The sequence below is a fragment of the Belonocnema kinseyi genome, chromosome 3 (genome assembly GCF_010883055.1).
Source record: "Belonocnema kinseyi isolate 2016_QV_RU_SX_M_011 chromosome 3, B_treatae_v1, whole genome shotgun sequence".
Lineage (NCBI taxonomy): Eukaryota > Metazoa > Arthropoda > Insecta > Hymenoptera > Cynipidae > Belonocnema > Belonocnema kinseyi.
In genome coordinates this window covers 115292405-115311484 of record NC_046659.1, presented here as the reverse complement: position 1 = coordinate 115311484, position 19080 = coordinate 115292405, and the positions used below count along the sequence as shown (strand labels likewise).

Here is a 19080-nt window from a genome sequence, read left to right as displayed (position 1 = left end):
GGAGCTCTTCTTAATATTTTGACACCAAAATCATGTCGATACACCTTACCGACTGCGAGTAAAGCCACCCACGCTTTAACTTGACAGACTGTATCTATTAAAAATAATCAGTTGAAAAGGAGTAAGCATGGTTACACAGCTTATTACACTGACAAGATAAAAACTTTATCTGATTATATTAGCAAATCGATAAAGAGAGTTCACTTCGGTTACATCAGTGGCATTGAGAAGGACGTAAGAAATAATCCAAAAAATGTCTGGAAATTTGTTAATAGGAATAATTTTTCCACGCAACTACCTGCGATTATGCATAGTGGCGCTAAGGTTCTGAAAGACCCGGTGTTTATAGCGAATGCCTTTGCTGATAATTTTTCTAGCGTTATACAAATCTCTGACACACCTAGGGTTACCTCAACTCCACCTTTTCCTCTTAATCTTTTTGCTGGAAACTCTTTCTTATTACCAATTAATGATGTAACCGCTGCAACTAAGACTCTCAAACCTACACACACAGCAAGCATTGACCAAATCCCTAGTTTTTTCGTTGAAGATTGCGATACTGTGTTATCCGAACTGCTAACAACGATTTTTAACATCTCACTCAAAACAGTGTTGTTTCCAGTGGCTTGGATGTCTGCTAAGATCGTTCCTGTTTTTAAAGGTGGTGACAAATCGGATAGAGCCAACTACCGTCCTGTAGCCAGAATTCCCAACTTTGAAAAAGTTTTTGAGTTCTCTATAGCCCCCTTGATCCTTTCAGCTTTCAAAGCTATACCAGATGATCAACAGCAAGGTTGTATTCAAAGGCGGTCCACGATTACTAACTTCATGTGTTTTACGCAATATATAAATGATGCTCTACGAAAAGGTTATCAGGTGGACATTGTCTATACTGATCTCTCTAAAACCTTTGACAGGATCGACCATGGAATTCTTCAATCCAAATCGAACAACTTAGATATCCCAAGTAATGTCGTACAATTGCTGCTCAATTATCCGTGATATAGGCCTAATCAAGTAATTTACAGTGGATGTTTGTCAAAAACTTTCCATTCCACGTCAGGGGTTCCTCAAGGCTCTGCCCTTGGCTCACCGATTTTTAACATTTATGTAAATGACGTTAACCAATTTATCAATTCCAATATCCTAAAATACGCAGATTTTTAGAACCATTATGAGCCAATTAGACCATAAGACTCTACAGTCTACAGGCTGATCTAGATAACCTACTCCAATGGTATAATAAAAATAAAGTGCACTTAAATACTAAAAAGTGTCGTATCATGACCTTTTCAAGATCAACCGGCCCAAATATGTATGAATACAATATTGATAGTACCCCACTTGAAAGGGTTTTTTCGATCCACGACCTAGGTCTATTATACGACCCTAAATTTCTATTCACAGATCTGATTCAAGATATAGTATCCTCAGCCTCGAGGGCGCTGGGCTTTATAATTCGAAACAGTAAACTTTTCAATGACATTTTTGCTTTAAATATGCTCTATAATGCCTTGGTAAGGTCAAGATTAGAATATTGTTCCTTAATTTGGAATCCAATTCATGCAAAGTACTTAACTCAAATTGAGAACATCCAAAAAGGTACCTCAAGTATATTACCTTTAAACGAGATAAATCCTACCCCCGTCGATGCTCGGACTAGCTTGCTATGTGTGCAAGCTTTGATTTCCTAACGCTAGCCGAGCGTCGTATTTTAGCTGCTTGCCTCTTCATGTTTGAAACTCTCCGATCTGAAGTTGACGTACCAGCTATTTTACAACAAATAATGTTTAAAATTCCTATATCCACTACACGTTGTTCTAAGCCTTTCTATGTACCCGCAATTAAAAATGTCATTTCTCAGAGGTCACCAATTCATTATGTGTAATAATATAAATAGCATTGTTTCCGACTCTATAAATGATTTGGACATATTTTTTGCTAAAAAATCAAAATTTGTAAGATGCGTTAACTCATATTTAATTCAGGCAAGAAACCCGACATAAATTTCCTTTACTTTCTCTTTTCAATTATTATTGTTTAATTATTTTTTTAACAATGAGCTCCAATTTAATAAGATTTTACAAGATGTGTTACCTCCCTTTAAGCTCTTATTTTTTTCAAGTTAGAATTTGGGTTATACTTTTTTCTTTTTTTTCCTTTTTACACTATACGAATGTTTAGTCTTTTTTATAATCCTAAAGACTTTTTGTTTTATATGCTTTGTCTTAATACTTATGTTTTCTACAAGTACTCGCCGCTACTATTGCTATGTCTATCCATTAGTATTCTAATATACTTTTAGTCTTCCTTATTAGGCCTGTTCCTGTGTGCATATCATGTAACCCACTAAATGACCTTTTAGGTCACGGCGAATGTAATGGTTAAATAAATAAATAAAAATAATATTTTTCACGAAATTCATACTGAATGAGTGAAATTAGGTGAATTTGCGAAATTGATGGCATCCGCGAAATTTACGGAATTAATGTAATTCAAGGAATTTATGGAATTTATAGAATTCCCGGAACTCGCCCAATACATGGCATTCATGGAGTCAAAGGAATTCACGAAATATATGAAACTCGCGGAATTCATTAAATTTACAGAAGTCACGGAATTTTTAGAATTCATGGAAATTAATAAACGCACAAAATTGATTAAAGTCACGGAATTCATCTCCTTCAAGGAATTCATGAAAATCACGGATTTTGCTGAATTTATGGAATTAAATTTATTTCGGAATTTATTTATTTATTACGGAATTGATGGAATTTAAGTAGTTTACAGAAATTATGAAATCCACTTTATTTTCGGAACTCACTGAATTCATCGAACTGATGGTATTCACAAAATTCACGAAAATTTTAAAACTTACGGAATTCGTGGAATACATCTAATTTATAGAATTCTCGGAATTCGCGGAAGTCATAGAATTCAAGGAATAAACGGAATTTCAGAATTCATGTTAATGAAGGAATTCAAGAACTTCAAGAAAGACACGGAATTGATGGAATTGGTGCAAGTCCATGAATTCCATGATTTTCATGTATTCCATGAATTCCGTGAATTTCTTGAAATTCATAAATTCCCTGAGTTTCGTGAATCCTTTGGATTCCGTAAATTCCTTGAATTTCGTGTATTTCTTGATTCCCTTAAATTTTTTGGAGTCCGTAAATTCCTTGAATTCCACGAATTCTGTAGATTGCGTTAGAGAAAATAAATTCATGTATTAAAACATGGCCAAACTATGCATTTTTTAATTATATTTTTTTAATAAAAATTAATAATTGCTTAAGATTAATAAAAAATAACTATGGAGAGCTACTAGGAAAAAAAGAAATCTATATTTTTCAAAAGGGGTAAACAATTAATTTGTTTGCTTAATTTGTTTAAAAAATAAGCATTATTATTTTATAACCTAGTATTATATCAAGAGGTATTTTTAACATATCTGGAGGTGATTCAAGAAAAACGAATTCCTTTTACTAAAAATTACAATATAATCCATTTGTATATAATATTTGTTAAATTAATTAACAAATGCTCTCGATTTTTTTATAAGTCATATCGAAATTTGTTTTCTTCTGATTTTCATTTTAACATACATATCTGGAGTAGCTATGTATCATTTTTACTGAAAATATAAATTTTAATGATGAATTTGTTTATAAAAATTGTAAAAAACTTTTTAAATATCTGATATGCTGAAAATCACACAAGAAAAGTTTCTCCACTAATTCTGTATATTTTCGCAAAAATTGGATGAATTCCCACAAAATAGCATCTTCGAAATTATTTTTTTAAATTAATTTTCATATTCAACTATAAATAATTCTGAGTTTTTAAAAATCTGTAAATTCCTTCATTTCCAGGAAACTCTTGAATCTTCTGAAATTGCGAAAATTCCCTTAATGATTGGGAAATCCTAAAAATGTTTGAAATTTCTAAAATCCTAGAATTGCACTTATATCATAAATTCACTGAATTCCCTGAAATTCTTTGAATTCAATTCAATGCATAGTCAGAATTCCGTGAATTCGCGGAAAACCTTTTATATTCGAGACTCCTTGAAACCCTTTAAATATCCTAAATAAATTAATTGAATATTTAAAAATTCTTGCGTTCCTTGGATTATGAACATGTTTTGAATTCTTGAAATTTCTTTAATTTCCAGAATTCTCTGTAATCCCTGAAAATCATTGAATTTACAAAATCCTTGAGTTTCTTGAATATCCAAAATGCTTTAATTTCCTGGAATATGAGGAATTTTTTGCCTACTTCGAATTTCGTGAATTTTCGGAAAGGTATTTTCGAATTCCCTTGAATTCGTTGGATATCCTAAATTAATTGAATATTGGGAAATTTTTGTATTCCCTGGATTATCGAAATTTTCTGAATTTCTGAAATTATTTTAATTACCGAAATTTCCCGGAATCCCTAAAAATGTCTGAATTCCCTGAAATCATTAAAACCCTTGAATATCCTAAAGGTTCTGAATTTTCTGCCTGCTCTAAATACCTTAAGTTCTCGAAAAACCTTATAGTTTCGATTTTTTTTTAATTCTGTGCATACCCTAAATTAATAAAATATTCGGAAATTCCTGCATACCCTGGTATATTGAAATGTTTAAAATTTCCTAAATTACTTAAATTTTTGTATTCCTTGTATTTCATGTAGTCTTTCAGTCTCATGAAATTCTTGAATACTCTAAATGCTCTGAAATCTCTCAAATTCTCTGAATTTTCCGAATTCCTTAAATCACTTTAATTTTTGTAATTCCTTGTATTTTATCTACATATTTATTAGTCTCTTAAATTTCTTTAATTTCCTAAATGTTATGAAATCTATAAAATTCTCTAAAATTCGGAATTCCTCAAATATGCTGAATTGCGGTTCATTTCTTAAATTCCCCAACTCCTCTTAATTCCCTGAAATGCTTTAAATTTCCTAAAATCTTTAAATATTCTGAATTCTTTAATATATACAAATTCCAGAACATTTTTTAATTCTCTGAAATTCTTAAATGGAACAAATATTCTGAGTTTCGTTATTATTCTGAATTTCTTTAAATTCCTCGAATCCCGTGTATTACTAAAATATTCTCAATCCCTGAAATTCCTTGCATTCCTTTTTTAATATTAAAAATTTTCTGAATCAGGAGAATTTTCCAAATTTGCCTAAATCCCTGGATTTTCTTTTTTCAACGAAGATTTTCTTTTTGTAACGAAACAAACATTAAATTACTCGGCCAATCCTTCCTTAATTATATTTCATCAACAATCATTCAATTTTCATTGCAAATACACCTTAATTTTTTTTAAGAAACGGTGGTGCGCTCTACGGAAATGGCAAAAATCAATATTTGTTTGTGAAATTTAAATAAATATTTTTTAACAAATATTGTCGCCTCACAATTTCTTCTGAGAAATAAGGTCATTTCTGATTTATTGACAGTCCATTTCGTACAAAAACGACATCCATTTGTTGACATTTAGTTATGTTGTGAATTTGTTTATAAGTATTTTTCATAAAATAGAAAATTTGTGTTTGCTGAGAAGTCATCATAAAGGAAGAACTTCTTTAAATAATTTAAAATTAATTCCGTTCAAAAAAATATATCACACCGTTTAAAAGTCTATAGATCGCGGAATGTCTAACAATCGCGTTTGTTTATGTTATTAGAAATTTAGAAGCATTGTTTCTTAAGCTAAAAGTAGTAAAAATTGTTAGAGTGTTCTAAACATGCTTAAGAGATTTCAAAGTATTTCAAATGATTTGAATGATTTTAGGGTATTTAAAAATATTCCGTGAAATTTCCAATACACTTGAAAAGTTTCAAAGTAGTTGAAAAGCTTTTAAAATTTGTATGCTTTTTTATTTAAATTCCGAAAAATTACAAAAATATTTACAAATTTTTAAGGAGTTTCAAAATATTTCAAAGGGCTGAAAATATTTTGGGACATTTAAAAAAAATTCTAAGATTTTTGTACAGTTTGCAATAAATATGAGATATTTCAAAAAATTTTAAAACATTTTATAGTATCTTTTCAAAATCCAAAAAATTTCCAAGAGCTTTTCGAGAAACTTCCAAATGTTATGAAAACTTCCAAGCCATCTAAAAAGTTTATCAAGATTTCAAGGCATTTCAATAGTTTTTAAGAGATTTCAGACTATTTCAAAGGATTGACAATAATTTAGGTCTTTTTACAAATTTTTCTCATAATTTTGAAATAATTTGGGTTATTTAACAGGATTTAAAAGGATTTTAGAGATTTTACGATATTTAAACAATTTAAAATTTTTTGCAAGCTTCTTAAAAGTTGCAAGAGGTTTCAAAATGTTGTAAAGGATTTAAAAAATGTAGGGATATATTTAACAATTGCAAAATAATTTTAAATAAATTTCATTATTTTAAGGGTAATTCAAAGGATTTGAAAGATTTCATGACATTTCAAAAGATAAAATTTTGTTTTTTTAGAAAAATTACAAGAAGTTTGAAATAAAGTATGCGAAAAAATATGTTTCGCACAAATTATAGGTGCTAACATAACTTTCAAAAGATTAAAATTTGTTCAAGAGAAAATTGCGCAAGATCTAGTAATTGAAGAGATAAAATTTAGGATAGAAGGTGAGAAGTTTTAATATGCTCGTGAAGATAATTTGAATTTTCATAATTTCATTACTTCTACTTTAACAGGACTTAAAGGAATAAGCGACTTAAGTCCAAAACTTTAGTTTAATCGACAGATAATGGTCTCTTTGGCGTAGCCCTAAAGTCTGCTTCGTTACTGCTGACTTATTTAGAGCAATTAAAATCCCAGTTAAAAATTTAATTTCCGCATTTTTTCGTTCTTGGGAAATATTTTACTTCACTGCCCTCGTCATTCGGCAAATGCAATTCCCGCGTCTCTCGTTTTGTTCATTTTGTACTTTATATCCTCTGAAATTGATTATTGTAGTTGAAATTAACTCGCGGATCCTCACTCTAAACGAATTTTTAATACTGCGCATGAATGTTTCAGAAGAGGTGGAATCTGCATTTTGATTGATGTGAATATTTCACCTATCTGATGAATAGTAATTTAATAATTTATCAGGGTCTCCGCAGATCAGGGAAAACCTTGAAATTACGGAAAAGTTAGAGAATTTTTATGGTCAGAGATAATTAGACACCAGTCAGAAATTTAAAACAAAAGTGGCAAAAGTCATGGGATTTCTGAACGAAGAAATTTAAGGTGCTCTAAACAAGTGGGGTTTCTCGAATAATAAAAGATAGGGCTGCAAGAATAAATTTTTTAATGAAATATTTTTATGACATAATCTAAATTCTTATACGTGTTCATGAACAGAGAGATTTAAAAAAAATGGTCTTGATGCTTTTTTTGTGAATTTTAATAATGCTGAATTTGATGCGCCTGGAAACGAGCAACGAGCCACTGGGACTGTATCCACGGTAAATCGAAAACACTTTTTACTTAACACATTTTTCAGACAGGTATTTACGTAAAAGTTACTGTAATCACTTTTTTGAACGAAAATATCACTTAAATAAATAAAATAGCCACTTTTCTTGGATTATTTTTTAATATTTTCGGTAATTTTGAAAGATTCTAAGTATTCTTGAAATTGAATTGGAAAGAATTTTAAAAAGCTTTGGAAAATTTCAGAGGATTGTGATAGATTGCAAAGAATGTAAAATATTTAAAGGCATTATAAAATATTATAAGAAATTTTCAATAGATATCAGAAATTGAATAGGATTGTCAAGGATTCTTATGATTCAAGGGCATTTTTAAAATTCTGAGGAATTTTCGAAAGTTTTGAAAAATTTCAAAAGATTTAAAAATATTTTAAAGGATTTGAAAGATATTCGGGTAATTCCAGACATTCGAAGACATTTTTAATAGTTTGAAAAAAATTTCAAACGTATCGAAACATTTCAAAGGAGTTGACATATTTTACAGTATTTCAAAGATTCCAAGAAGTATGGTGACATACTCTGAACGAGTTTCAATATTTTAGGCTATTTTAAAATATTTCCAAAAGTTTATAGATTATTTTGAGATTAAAAGGGCTTAGAACGTATTTTCAAAATTTAAGGTATTTTTTAAAATTTAAAGAAATTTTCAAAAGCTTTAAAAAGAAGGTTTCAAGGAATTCCAAAAATTCAGGGATATTTACAAATATTTCAAGAAATTTTGTACAAATCGATAATTTGAAGGTAGCCCAAGGGATTTTAAAGATATAAAACAAAACTTTTAACTTGCGGTTTTTAACAAAAATTTTTTAAACGACTCTCATTTTTTTTTAATTAATTACATAAGGTTCGAAGAAATCCATATCTACAGAGAATCAGAAAATGTACGCAAGACAACAAATGTCGTAATTGTTGAAAAAATTTTTTAAAAAGAAAAAAAAATGCATCGAAATATTTTCGAGAGAAATGCAATGGTTTTGTTAATTTTCAATCCAAAAATTATTTTATTTATAAGAATTGGAGAACTATTAAAAGTGAGCTAATTGTTTACAAAATTGTTGAAACAAAAAGAAAAAAAACCGAATCGAGATTTATCAACGAAAAATCTAGGTGAGTTTTTATTGTTTTAATACGACTATTATTTTCTTTATATAGAAAAACACAAGTTTTAAATCCATATTTGTGGCAAACTTGAATATTTTACAGAATTTTTAAAGATTTCAAGTAATTTTTAAAGTATTGCCGTAATTAAGCAGGATTTCAAATCTTTTAAAATAATAGCATGTTAAAAAATTCCAAGGAATTATATGCAGTGTCTTTATTAAAAGAAGATTTTTAAAATTTAAGTGTATTTTTAAATTTTTGAGGAAATTTAAGATTTTTGAAAGGCTTCAATGAATTTCAAAACATTTCGAAGGATTTGTAATATTTTATGCTATTTTAAAAGATACCAATAAGATTGTAATATATTTTAATCATTTCAATGAGTTCAAAAGTTTTAAATGATTTTAGTGCGGTTCTAGAAATTCCAAGGAATTCTCAAAAGCTTGCAATTTTTCAAAATCATTTCGAAGGTTTATAAATGATTAAAAATATTTTCGACAATAATTTTCTAAGTTATTAATCGATTTTACAGGTCCTTAAAGCTGTAAAGATAATTTAGAAGATTCAGAAGGAATTTTATAAGATTTCTGAATATTTAAATTATGTTAAAGAATTTTAAAAGGTCAGAAGGTATTTTAATAAATTTTCTAGAATTTTTGAGAATATACTCAGATTTCATCAATTTTTACGGAATTTTACCATGTCTTAACGAATTTTGAAGAATTTACTCGATAGAAGTGAGAAATTTTGTATGGTTTCAAAGATTTGAAGAGATTTTAAAATATTTTCTAAAATTGTTTTCATGCGAATGGAATTTTTCGAATCTTTTATATTTCATGAGAATTCTTTTGAATTTGCTTGTTAGGCCAGAAAAACTAAAAAAATAGATAGAATAAAGTTGAAGAATTTTTTAAATAAAGGAATAGGAAATTTGTATTATCATCGGGATGGTAAATGGCCGATTAGAGAAGATCCTCATCACATCACCTGGAAATGGTTATCTAAACAATCAAACTAAGATACCCTTCAAAATTACAATATCATGTTGTTTTTTAAATTTTAAATGAAATATTATTTGTGAGGAAAGGTCCCTTCCCTTCACTCTGACGGGAATCAAACCCATTATCGAAGGATCAGTGTTCGGTTCCCAACAGATCGAGGGAGAGGGATTTTTTTCACAGATAATTTTTTGTTTAAATTTTGAAAAAACCGTAAAATTCCGAATTTAAGGGGTACTCGGAAGACCTTGGTTCGATCCCCAGCAGAGTGAAGGGGAGTTATTTTTTTCACAAATAGAATTCCATTTTTATTACAATTTTTTTCGGTCGCCCTGATATGTGTCTAAACTAAAGGACGCTATTTTTTTAAACGAGGAGATGTAAAATCTCCTTTTTTGTCAAAAGAACCAAAAATATATAAACCTGAAAAGCGCTGGACAGGAAAAACGTATTAATAGAAATTAATATTTTTATTTTTCAGGAACTCAAATACACGGAATTTTCATTCGGGTTCTGAATTCAATTAAAACTTAAAAATTATTAAAATATTAATTCTAATTTAATTTTGGAGATACAATTTTAGAAATTAAATTTTTAAAACAAAAGTCGAAACTCAAAAAAATGGATTTCACACGGTAGCTACTAAAATTGAAGACAAAAATTGAATAAATATGAAGTAAATCTGTTTAAGTTGTAAATCTGCATATTTTATGTTTTCAAAGTGGAATTCTACTAAGTTCATAGTATTTAAATAATCTTTTATTTCAAAATCAGAACATTTTTTTAATTCGAGCGTTTCGAATTTAATAAGAATAATTGCAAACTTAAAATTCCACAACTTAAAATTTGAATAATAGAAGTAGACTCATTCAAAATTGAAGATTTTTGATTTTCGCGTAAAATAAATACCTTTTAAATTAAAATCATAATATTATATTATTTAGAATTAATAAGTCTCTAAATGCGGCTTATACGTTTCAATACTTGATTTCGAACGTTTTAAATAATATTTTAGAACTTTTCAAAATTTGAAAATCCATGATAAGAAAATTAAAATTTCAAATATACGCCTTTTAAGTAATTTTAAATAACATTCTGAATTACATTTTTTATTTAGCAATTGCAATAAAAATGCAAAAAAGATTTCAAAAGCAATTTGTTGTGAATGTGGTTTTTTTTAAAATTATTTTATGTAAATGTTTGAGTTTCTAGATAAAAAAGTTCAATTTTTAACAAAGACTTGAGTAGTAAATTTTAATTAAAAACAATTAATTTTCAATACAAAAAACGAATTTTCTATTAAACAGTTGAATTTTTTACCAAAAAATTAACATTTCTACTAAATTCTAACATTTTTAAGCTGAAAGGACCACATTTCTACAAAATAGTTAAGTTTTTAATCCTAGAATGCGGATTTTTAACAAAAAAGTTAACTCTCAACCAGTCAGATGAATTTCAAAAAAAGAAAGTTAAATTTCAAGACAAAGAATTAATTTCTAATAAAAAATAAGGTATTTTCAAGTAAAATTATGAATCATTAATAAAAAAAAGGAAACCTTGGATACAATAGTTGATATTTTAACAACAAAATTTTATTTATAATAAAAAACAGTTTGATTCAGGAAAGAAAAACGAATTTTCAACAAAAACCTTAAATTCTCAAGTAAAAAAAAATTAAAAAAAAAATAATCTTCAAGCAAAAAATCAATATTCTATCGAAAAATAAGAATTTTTAAAAACGTGTATGAATTATTATCAAAAAAATATTTTAATTTCCTAACAAGTCAAAAAAAAACAATGTTCTACGTAACAGTAGGATTTTCAACAAATATTTCATTTTTAACGGAACTAGATTAATCTTTAACCGAACAGTTGCATTTTTAACAAAAAAGTTGAAACTTATAAAGAAAGAGATACATTTTAATACTATAGAGATAAATATTTCAGATGATAATTGAATTTGTAGAGCAAAATATGTTATTAAAGAAAGATAGAAATTGCCAAAAGCCAAAAATGAAAATTTTGTACAAGAAAGTTGAGTTTTTAAGAAAAAGCGTTGATCTTACACGGAAGCAGATTACTTTTTAATCATACAGATGCATTTTTAGCCAAAAAAGGTCAACTTTCTACAATTTCTAAAATTTCTAAAAGATGCATTTTTTAAACTGAAAAGAAGAATTTTCATCAAAGTAATTGAATCTACAGAAAAAAATTGTTACTCAAGAAAAAAAATGGCAACCAAATTGTTAAAGCTTTAACCCTAACAGACAAATTTTCATAAAAACTGTGGAATTTTCAATAAAATAATTTAATTTTGACCCAAATAATTAAATTTATAAAAAAAATCGATTATGGACTGATGCCTACGATAAACACGTAGAAACTTTGATAATTTATATAATAAAGGATGTCATTCTAAAAAATTATATCAGTTTTTTCATTTAAAAAAATCATATTTTGTTCCAGAGAAACCTAAAATATTTCAATATATTTGAATTGTTGACACATTATGTATATTAAGAAAAAAAAATTAGCGACTTTTTCATGTCTCTGTGTTTTGCGTATTTTTTAATACTGATTAAATTAAGGGCCTGGTTATCTTATTGGCTAAACTTTCGTATTTTAGTTTTAGATCAATTTTGAGTCTGGTAAAGTTCCCAGACGCTGACAAAAATTGCAAGATAGTTTGGAAAGCTTTTAATAATCATTTAATTTTATTATGGTTTATAAAAATAAAATTTGGGCCAGGAGATACAAAATTATTAAAACTCTACAAGATTTTAAAAATGGCGTATATTACCCAGACAACAACAAAAAACATAATCGCTTTGTTCCAAAGTAATAATTAGAAATTTTTTATAACTATTATTTCCAATCTTGCACAAGGCATAACTTTGCAAGGGACCAAAAATTCAACTCTTTATTTATAGACTGTTATTTATTTGCAATTTCTCGTCTGAACAAAAAATTAAAGTTACGATCATATAATGAATACTGTGAACCTTGGCAAACATCTGTTTTTTTTCTAAATTTCAGATTGTAAGGAAACATAGGGGAATAGATTAATAAGCTCTTCGCATCTGGGATTAAGATGAAAAACAAAATTTGCTACGTAACTATTTTATTTCTTTAACATCAGTGATTAAAAAAATATTTTAAAAATCAGAAAAATTTAATTGTTTTAAACCCCTATGGTAGAAGGTTTTTTTTCAACAACTGATTTTTTCCGTGTATATAAGCCAGCTTCAGGCTTGCCACCGGACCAGATTAATATAATTCTGCCTGACTAAATGCAATACATTGTACAAGATGTTTTGGATAAAATTAAACTGGTGTGAATTAATCTGACTGATTTTTAGTGAATTATTGAGAGTTTAATAAACTCTTTTGTAACTGTTACAGCAGTGATGATATGCGGCGGACTGGTGATGTACCCAATAGGATGGGATAACCGGGAAGTCAGAGAATCCTGCGGCAAAGGAGCGAATGTCTACAATCTCGGTGAGCATTGGCCACTCGAATCTCGGTTGCAACCTAAATGACAGATTTAATGGCCCCCTCGCAACGAAGAGTGTTCCCATCCCATTCCCATGACGACATCCAAGTCACCGTCTGTCTGCTCTCCTCTTCTCCAACGGTTTAAATGCTCCACAAACGTCTGCGTAAACGACGCCTCCTCTAGTCGTTACCATATTTTAAACCAGGAACCCTTTCACTGCATCTCAAACTCCAACCCCTCTCTCTTGCTCTCTCTCTCTCTCTCTTTAATTTCCTTTCTTTCTCTTCCCTATTTCTCTTTTGAACGCTCACTAAAAGGAGCTTGGCTATTGCGTCCCATCTTGCACTTTATCAAGGGAAATAACGTGTTTTGCTCACTAAGCTGAACTAAATGTTGAACGAGATTTGAATTTGCTTTTCGAGGTAGATATTGAGTATTCTCTGACGAGGCGAAATACACGCAGCGAGAAACTAGAACACAAACTCTTATTTATTCATAATGTGTCTCCTTGGAGGTTGTATAAACGCCTTTCCTCAAAATCTTTATTTCAACCTTCTCACATCGCTTATTACCTTCACAATATCTCAGAATTTTTCTTCAAAGATTTTAAAAATTATCTTTCCAACCTTCTCACTACTACTTCCTCTCACACAACCATTCCATTAATGCTCCATGTCTCTCATAACCATTCACATACTCTGCTTTTTCCCTTCTCTCCCAATAAATTGATTCTTACACAAAATATTCAGCCAAATAGTAAAAGTTTTAATTTAAGGAGATGAATTCTAAAATAAAAATATGTTGGTAGAGAATAAGATTGGACCATAGGGAAGAGTGTATCTTGATTCTATTCACCCCAATCATTATATCACTTACCTTCTTTTATCTTTTTTAATTATAAAATGTAGATACTAACTCCTTCCCTTATCCCTTGATCTCTTAAAACTTCCCTTCCTTCTTCTTCCCCTCGAGTCGACTCTACGACCGTCTTTTTAATTTCTTCCACTACTTTGTCACACTTTATCGCTAACTCTCCTCCCTTTCCCACCCTTAGTTTCTCTTTAAATTTCCACGCCCTCTTTCCCGCCCTTGTTCATAATTTATCCCTTGAAGTCTCTCCTTTTTCTATATAACCTGGAATTCTCAAATCATCGGCTAATGCCCATTTAATATATCTCCCTTGCAACCTTTATATCTCTGGCCCTGCCAGCGTATCAAATAAACTCAATCTCATATTATAATCTTTTTTAATCCTCTTTTTCTCATTTTCCATATTTGTTTTATTACTCACAGATTGACTTTATAATCCTTTCGCTAATATCTTCTGTTCCTTATTGGCTTGCATACAAAAAGGAAAATATATGAATTCCTTTAATTCTTTTAGCATAAACTTCGTTTCAGCCGCCTCAATTCTTATTTTTTCCTATCCAAATACTTTTCTAATCCTGTCATTAAACCCGACATTCCTACATCATTCTCAACCATCATTACTACATCATAAAAATAGGTCAGTGTATATATTTTTATTTACACTATCCTCAGTCACACGCTATTTCCCTTTTCTCCTCTTCAAAATCTTAAATTAATGTACATAAGAAGAGCGGGCCTAGATGACAACTTTACCTAACTTTACTTTTTGCCTCTCTAAAGAACTTTGCTGATTTTTCTTAAACCTTTCCATTTCTTGTTTTTGACTAGAGCTTTATCTGTGTTTTCCTAGTCCAATGAGTGCAGTTCTGCCTTCAAAACAACAGACATTGTTGTTATGCTCCCTCAAATGTTTTATCTTAATCCCCTTCCCCTTTTCATTGTCTTGCTATTAGTACTGATACTGATAAACCCTCCCTTCTTCATATTATATTGCACATAATTCACACCCAATCTTTCAGCTTCTTTTCCCCAGATTTCGAAACGTTATTTGGGATTTTAGCTATACCTGCTGCCCTCTCATCCTTCTCCTCTACTCATTATTTTCAACTCTTCCTAACAATTATGTAGTATGTTTTTTCCGTCCTAACATATTGACTTCCTGAATAACTAGTATTCCATATTGCCTAACTCTGTTTAATACCTTTTATACTTCTTCCTTGTTATAGACTTTTATGCCTCTTCTTAAAAATTCGTATTTTCTTTCCCTTTTTGTCACTTACATAACTCATTACAATCTTCCTTTTTTTCTTGGACTCTTCTTCACTACTCTACCCTTTTTTCCATTCCCTTCTTACTTTCTCACTTCCTTTTACTTTCCCTTTGATTTCTCATCCCAGAAACCTTTTTTCCTCCTTTACGGACTTCTTTCTTCACTGTATTCTCTAATACTAATTTTTTTACTACCAGCATGTGCTTAATTACATTTTCCTCTTCCATTTTCGAGATCTTGATCTATTAACTAAATTCTTCTATTCCGTTCACCGACGAATGACGTTATTCATTCTTATCAGAAAAGATATTATATTTCTGTAAAATTTTACTTCCCCGCCCCCTCCTTTTTGTCAAATATTCACGTGTAAAGACCTACTGAATCCAAAAAACTGTTATTTACGAATGTGTCTGTCAGTCCGTCTGTTCGTCCCTTCGTTAGTTAATGTGCATGTAGATTTTTAGTTAGTGATCACGATAACTTTATAAAGAATTGACATATTGGATTAGCATTTGGTATACTCTTTCAGTGTCCTTAACAAAAGGTTAATTTTGCTAGCCAGCCATTTTTGATACTAATTCTTTAAGTTCAAGAACTTAAATAATTTTAAAGATTTTTGGGAAGACTTTTTTTATAGATTTAAAAATTCTATACACGGCTATTAGAAGTGCTGAAAAATACGAAAAATTGATCCTTATAATCTTTTTTGATCAAAATAATTATTGGAGTTTTGGCATTTCTAAAATTCCTAAAAACAAACGAAAATAAACATTTACGGCCAAACAACGCACGCTATGAAATAAAGTCAGATAAAGAAAAACGTTGGATTTTGAACACCCTTAAATATTATCATAACATACTATTGTATGTTTCTGAAAAATAGAAATTCTAATTTTGATTGCACAAGAAATAATAAACCATAAAAAACTCAACTTTTCGGTAAAATTATGCAAGAGGCGACAAACGCTGATTCCACAAAAATTGTGCAGTCAATAAATATCTACAAATTTCTAATTTGTCACTTTTCTATAGAATGCGTAGTTTTGATCTTATTAGTAATAAAAAATATTAAAAATAATATAAAATTCAATTTTTGGAGAAAGGATACAAGCTGAGAAAATAAATATAAAGGTAAAATTGTTCGTCGAAAAAGGAGCTACAAAGTTGTTATTAATGATTTTTTATAAGTTTCGTAGTTTATCTTTTATTCGCAAAAAACAGCATTAAATATATATATATATATATATATATATATATGTAGCTTTTGTTTAATTCGTAAAATACATTTAAAATAAAAAAATGTAGTTTTGCGCAAAAAAAAAGCTGTGAAAAAAATGAATAGATAACAGTTGCTCATCCAAGAAAAGAGCAAAGACTTATTCCAATTTTTTATCAATAAATTTTGAATAGGGCGCATCGTGTTTGTTTTAATCGTAAAAATGAGATTACAAATAAATAATTTAATTTTTGGAAAAACTAAATAAGCTACGGAAAAAAAAATTAGACAAAAGTTATTCAAACCAAGAAAGAGCTACACATTTGTCAGTAATAATTTGTGGATAGAATGCGTATTTTTTGTGTCAATCGTAATCAATGAGATTTAAAATAACAAATTAAATTTTTAAAAGAACGGCACAAGAAAAGAAAAAAATGAAGACAAAAGTTATTCACAACAAAAATATCTACAAAAATGTTATTTAACAACATTTTTTCCCCAAATTATATTTACAAATTTGCTTGGAATCATCTTACGCTAGAGAATGAAAATACTTTTGTTTTATTACCAATGCATATGAATAAATGCAATAATATAAATTTATTAAGATGATAGATAATTTTCAGTGTATCTTAGAATTATATATAATGCAAAATCAGACAACAATATAAAAGTAATCATGTTCCAGTTCTACCTCCCCCCTCTCCCAACCCTCCCTTATTAACTGAAGTTTTTGGTGGGACTGACGTTAGAACTACAATCTCCACCATATGACGATTTGACACCTAACTTTGACATGATTTCGACTCAGAAAATAAACTTATTGCATAAAGGTGTTAGTTGGGCGTATAGTCTAAACAATGAATAACACAAACTACAAAATAGCCTTGGAAAGGACTGGAACTTTTAATGACAAAAGCCATCCATACGGAAAATCTAAAGGTCATGTTTCAGGCGACGAATGGAGACTGGGTGTTTGGAATGCTAGGGGAGTAAGTGATCTCAAGGTAAAATAGTTGCGTGAAACTATGGACGTGAAGAAACTAGATATTTTATGTGTGCCCGAAACAAAGAGAAGGGGATGCGAAACTAAAGACATAAAAAACGGCGTGTTGAAAGGCGGATTTGAAATATGGTCAGGAGTAGACTGTGAATCACATGGTAAATAAGGAGTGGGTCTGATTTTCAATGAAAGAGCAAAGCAGCATCTCGGAGACCACGGTTTCGTGTCTCCCAGACTGCTGTGGGCTAGAATGAAAGTAGGAATCAGAAGACTATTTATTATAGCATGCTACGCGCCAGTTGATAATGATCCTAGAGAAGTAAGAGACGCCTTCTGGGACACTTTAAATGACACAATAAACATCTGCGAACATGAGGAAAGAATAATTCTACTAGGAGACATGAACGGTTGGGTGGGCATCCTAAATCAGGATACAGAAAGAGTATTAGGTAATTTTGGGGATCCAAGAACAAACTATAACGGAGATAAATTAGTTGGTCCATGCTTAGAAAGGGGTCTGTTTATTACAAATACTTGGTATAGGCATAAAATGATCCACATGTACACCTGGCCTAAGGGAAATAGCCGCAGTATAATTGACTTTGTTGTTGCGGATAAAACACTAAGGGAGTTAGTCAAAGATACATTAGTCATGAGGGGTCCTGAATGCAATACAGATCATCACCTTCTGATCTAAAAAATGAACTTAGCTCGGGGATGGAGAGAAAAGAGAACCAAGAAAGCAAAACAAACGCGAATCAAAATTGAGAACCTACAGAAACTGGATGTGCGAATAGACTTCCAAAATAAGATAATCGAAAGCATAGGTAGGGCAACATGGTATGACCGTATAAAAAACAAAGATATAGAGTGCGCCTGGACAATGTTACGGGATATCCTTGTTAGATGTATGATCGAAGTGTGTGGTACCGCAGTTGTAGGAAGAATTTCTGGTGATGCGTAGTGGAATGATGACATTCAGGCTGCCCAAAAAGCAAAAAGAGAAGCGTACAAGAGAACTTTGAACATCGTAAGTCTTAGCAATGAGGAAAGAAATAGACGTAGAAATGATTATAGATGCGAAAACAGGATACTTAAACGATTAGACCAGAAAAAGAGATAAATATACAAAACGACTTTGAACGAAGCAGGGAACTACTCTATAAAAAACTGAAAGGAAACAAAAGTACAGAAATTGTCAACATGAGAAATAGTAGGGGGGAAATGGTATATGAAGCAGACGGAATACTAGAGGCTTTCAGAGACTATCTTAGGAGACAATTCGGAGATAAAGCTATAGGACACCACAACTGCGATGTTGAACACGATGCGATGGAAAACTCAATTGAAAAAGTCTGTGTCACTGAGGTTTGGGATATAATTAATAACATGAAAAACAGTAAGGCTGCCGAGGTAGACGGTATTAACGCTGAAATGCTTAAACACGGTGGCGTGTGCATACCACATAGACTGTGCGAATTGATAAATTTATGTTTGAAGATGGGAGACGTCCCAGACGATTGGAAAGAAGCGATTAACGTACCAATATACAAGAGAAAGGGAGATAAAAGTGAGTGCAATAATTACAGAGGGATTAGCTTATTAAGCACCGTAAGTAAAATATATTCAAAAATACTTAT

At 30.0% G+C, this 19080-nt stretch overlaps 1 protein-coding gene across 1 annotated transcript in view; it reads left to right on the top strand.

Annotated features, from left to right (window-relative positions):
- LOC117169504 (LHFPL tetraspan subfamily member 6 protein-like) overlaps window positions 1-19080 on the top strand; it is a 128471-nt gene that overhangs the window by 97883 nt on the left and 11508 nt on the right. Inside the window, exon 4 of the mRNA XM_033355913.1 lies at window positions 12985-13083. Coding sequence (XP_033211804.1) covers window positions 12985-13083 — 99 coding nt within the window. The remainder of the gene's footprint in view (window positions 1-12984; window positions 13084-19080) is intronic.